Raw genomic sequence first — 5000 nt, forward strand, 5'->3', positions numbered from 1 at the left:
TAGAGGATATATGAATAAGAATGAGACTGCGATAAAGTAGGTCGTCTGATTCCAGCCTGTAGGCAGGTGCCGATTAGGTATTGGAAAGGTGAAGCGCTAGTTTGGGTTAAAATATGAAAAACACAATTTCACCAAATCACATTGCATTACTGTTCACATTCACAGTATCTGGACGGTTCTGGTATCATTTTAAAGAGCAAAGATTAAGTTTTCTTTTGTGGTGATTGACATCAATGTAGGCACATTATTTCAAAAATTATAATAATATGATAAAAATTACGTTATTTTAAAACTTTTGTAATTTTAATTCAAAATTGAGAGCAAAAAAAAAAAGATAAGAAAAGGTATCTCTAGATAAATTTATTTATCTATAATCTATGTCTATGTAAGAAAAGGTATCTCTAGATAATTTATTTATCTATAATCTATGTCTATGCCAAATTTTCATCCAAGATTGAAGGCGGCATTTGGTCACCTGTGACCAGCTCTCTTTTCCCCATGCTAAAGTCCCGTTTCAATCAGTAGTCAGCTTATCCAGAGGCCAGTAGGGGAATTCCCAGTCACAGATTTTGAGCAATAGTAAATTTAGATTTAGAGTCTAGTAAAAAAAAATCATCATAACTTTGGAACCGTTTATTCCATAGCTATCTAAAAGTAAACCCACCAATCTATGTAAAAATAATTATGGATTTTAATTTTGAAAAAATATCAAACTAGATACCTATACTAGAACTAGACGTGTCTAGATTAAATATTTAGATTCCAGTGCAGTTTGCCAGTATGGCAATATTCAATATTTGTGAAAAAGTGACAGCAAATGTAGGTCATCTGCCCAGATATTTCAATTTTTAGACCTTGGCCTCATTAGTCAATACACTGTATTGTCAGAGTATGAGGACTGAGGAGTCAGAAGAAGAGGTGGAGATGACGACAATGAATTGACAAGTTGGTAAGTTGGATTTTTGTTCGATCTGGATCAGTCGGCGTCAGCTGTCAACATTGGGTATAAAAACCGTCTATCGTCTATAGTCCAACAAGAAGACTTGTAATCCTTGAATTAACAACCAGTACCTTGTACAACTCCTTATTCAGTTCCACAGGCCAAAAACTTCATCGAAGTTCGTTTCCTGATTTATAAACAAACGCTGGAACCAGATTTGATCATCGATCGCTGATATCGATCACCGTACTTCCTCATCTAGTATCACAACTTCCGGTATTCTTTCTTCCACCCGAGCTTTTCTTGGAGCACAAAAGTTTCGTTGCGAATGCCCATCCCAAGCCCATCCTTTCTTCTTTACTTAGCTACATGTACATACATGTATTTAAACCAGGAACCAAGGAATTTACCCAAACCCGATATTGAATTCCCCAGTGATTTGAAGCAAACTAGATCCATAAATTATTTTGCTTATTTAAACAGCCACCATATTTCGGACAAAAATATTTTAAACCTAACGTTAGCATCTTACCATTTTACACTTCACCCTTCAAACCAAAAAAATTATAAAAAAATAAAGAAATAAAATTAAAAAATGTAAAACTTGAATTAAAAGAATTCATGATTATACGAAGTTATAAAATGATTCTATAGAAGCACCCGCATTCTTCTCCACAGCTTGTATAGCCATACTGACGCTGGTACTCATTCACACAGAAGTCAAGTGGGGCATCGAGTGTACTTCTAGTTATCCTTACTCAAAGACAAAGCACTCCGGCTAAAGTAAAGCAATCATTGATCATTGTCCTCTTTCGGACATTACATACGCTCATCAGAGCTTGAATATTAAGTCAGCACATCAAGAAATGAAGTGAGTAGGAAAGTGCCAGAAGACAACAGATAATAAAAACTTCGCGGCGGCAATGGGGCTCGAACCATAAATAGTAGTCTGTGACTCGAACCCACGGATGGATAGCTAATACGGTAGAGTCACGATCGGGGCCAGGAGGAGTTGTACCAGTAAGGTCGCGGGTTCGAGCGTGTGTTATGTACGAAGGATACGGTTCGAGCCCCCATCGCCGCCGCGAAGTTTTTATTATCTGTTGTCATCTGGGACTTTCCTTCTAACTTCATTTCTTGTTATTATCAACATATAAGTGCCTGCTCAACTCACTTATCTGAATTAAAAAGTCTGCAAAAAGTGAGGCTATGTGGTCTTGTGGTATGATACTCTCTTTCGGATCGGAAGGTTCTGGGTTCGAGCTTCCCTCAGCGCATAGTTGAGTCCTTGGAAAAGACTCTTTATCACATCCTCTCACCGTACTGACGTGTAAAATGAGTACGCTCTCTTATTTTTAATTTCTGCTTTTCTGTGAAAAATAATATGGAGATCAGTTGGTGGATGGGACGATTTTTTGATATTTTAAAAAGTTATTATTTTTCTCGTCGTTGTTGTTGTTGTTGTTTTGTTGTTGTTGTTGTTGTTGAGATTGGTTTATCTCACCAGCCTTGAACGAAAGAAAATCTATCCGACCCATGCAGTCTGCGCGTTTTTGGCAAATTATGTCCTAAATCGATTTAAAAATAAAAATAAATAAAAAGTTAAATACACCCAAAAAAAAGTTTACCGGTAAAAAATTATAAAGCTATTCCATCTACTATAAAGTTAATTTTAACTACTTCACAACTCCCAATGAAGTTTTTGTTTACTTCCGTTAACATGTTTTGACTAGAAACTGAAAGTGAACAAGTTTGAGAGTCTGCTGCTTATTACTGTTTACAATTTAAATTCATTTTAAATTTAAGAATGGCTGGTCCTGTTTTAAATGTAGGAATTGGGTTTTTCATACTTGCATTTATATGGGCTGCAGCATTAATGGTATGCCTGGTTTTCGTTAGATCACCAACCAAAACTTCGTGAGTATCTCAATCACAATCATTAATCATTTTGTTGAGTCAGTCAATGAATGAGAATGAATGATTGCTATCTAAACTATAGGTAGACTAAGCTCTAATACAAATTCTGGCTGGCAGTGGTAAAGGAGCGAGGTCCCTGCTTCCATAATGCTTTGTTTTCACAGAGACGGAGTCGCCACCTTGGCTATTCTGATATCTATATAGATACTTTATAGTATATTTTGGTTGTCAGAAAGAATTATTAGTCTTGGAAAACCTTAAACCATTTGACCATTGTCTCTGTGTAAGCATAGCAAGATGGCGGCAGGGACCTCTCTCCTTAACCAATGCCCAAATTCTAGTAGCTATCTGCCATCCAATAAGCCCTTGACTTAGTCTTAGTCTTCTCATTTACTTTAAGTCTTAGTCTTAGTTTGTCTTGGACTTTTGAATTTGAGGTTCGGGCTCCAAAGTTTAGTGAAGGACTTTTCGCCTCAACATTAAGAACAAGAGTGAACAGGATATTCTCAAACATTGATTTCTCTTAGTAGGTACTTGGTAAAAAATTCAAATTGGGTCGAGCTTAATGAAAACTTTATCATTTTAAAACGCTTTTCAACATAATTCTAATTCTAAACAAAATTTTGAAAATCAAATGAGGAAAAGAAAAGTAATATTAATTTAAGGTTGAAATATGGGAAGGACTTCCATAGTTTCACAGCACGCCTGAAGAGGGGATTTTTAAAAAATTATATGGGCTCGGGGAGACCCCCTCCCCTTTTTTTTTTATCGGGGGGAATATATTTTGCTCCTGATATGAACCGCTGACTGTGAACTGAAGAGCAATAGCCACCTTAACTATTTGCCAATCACCCGAAGCAAAACAGCCCACTTACAATTTTAACACAGACGATTGAAAAATTGCATGGAGTCGTCAGGTGTTGTGATGTGATTCCTTCATCAGTGTGTCAAAATATTGTGATAATTACTTCTAACCGTGGGACTGGCCTTTTTGTCTAGGCAGCTATGGAATTAAGGAATGTTTGCTAATGTTTGCTGGAGATAAATAGTCAAGGGGACGGAATGGGCTAAATGACTGGAAATATTCTGATTGGTCAATGGTTATTAACACTGGAACTATCAATTGATCCAAGTTACTGCCATTAAAACAGCTATGTGGTCTTGTGGAATGACACTCGCTTTTGGATCGGAAGGTCCTGGGTTCGAGCCTCACTCTGCGCATAGTTGAGTCTTTGGAAAAGGCTCTTTACTCATATTCTCTCACCTTACTCAGGTGTAAAATGAGTACCTGGCCGTTAACAGCGTTGTCTCTATCTGAAAAATTGTAACAGGCGTCATGTTTCATTCTACATGTTACGTGTTGCTGTTGGTCAGGGACCCCTTGTAAAGTGCTATGAGCACGTTTAGTGGATATTGCGCTATATAAAAGCTCATTTTGAATTAAGGAATGTTTGCTAGTTGACTGGAGATAAATAGTCAAGGGGACGGAATTGGCTAAATGACTGGAAATATTCTGATTGGTCAATGGTTATTAATTAACGCTCGAACTATCAATTGATCCAAGTTACTGCCATTAAAACCAATCAGAAGGACAATTATAAGTAAAACCACTTCTGTCCTAATTAATTAGCACAAGGGTGTGTCTCCCATAGTGGGCAGGGAGGTACATACTGTGTCTTCTATCCCCCTATACCTGTTTTTTAACTTGCTTTCTGTCTTTGTCTTGGTTTTGTCCTGGCCCTGGCCGGATATCCTGGCTGAGAGGGAGACAGTCAAATGCCTAGTTAGTTTTGGGGGATGATATTTTTTTCCTTGTAAATCATCTCTCTGTTATGCGCCGTATTATGTTTTGTATACATATTATAAATGATTTGTGAACATTTGAGTGTATTCCTCTTAGTGGAGACCTGTGCTTGTGTCTGATGAGACTTTTAGTTGATCTCAAACTAAGCACTTTGATATTGTGCTCTTGGAATATACAACTGTTTCCTATTTGAACCAATTCCCCTTTTGTCTTCATTTTTCTTGGATGCTTTAATTGTAATTCTAGAACTTTTTACTTACCCATTTTCTTCCTTTTTACTGGCGCTGATATGACCTTAATGTGTTGCAAGTGCCGTAAAACCCTTAAAAAAAAAAACAA

At 36.9% G+C, this 5000-nt stretch overlaps 1 protein-coding gene across 1 annotated transcript in view; it reads left to right on the plus strand.

Moving 5' to 3' along the window:
- The first annotated feature begins 2660 nt into the window (after window positions 1-2660).
- The window catches only part of LOC144959898 (transmembrane protein 218-like), an 8448-nt gene continuing 6108 nt past the window's right edge, over window positions 2661-5000 (plus strand). The window contains exon 1 of the mRNA XM_078892741.1: window positions 2661-2857. Within this exon, the coding sequence (XP_078748867.1) occupies window positions 2748-2857 (110 nt within the window). The 5' untranslated portion in view covers window positions 2661-2747. The remainder of the gene's footprint in view (window positions 2858-5000) is intronic.

Source organism: Berghia stephanieae, chromosome 14, assembly GCF_034508935.2.
Source record: "Berghia stephanieae isolate SIO BIC M18660-M18661 chromosome 14, UCSD_Bste_1.3, whole genome shotgun sequence".
NCBI classification, from domain to species: Eukaryota; Metazoa; Mollusca; class Gastropoda; order Nudibranchia; family Aeolidiidae; genus Berghia; species Berghia stephanieae.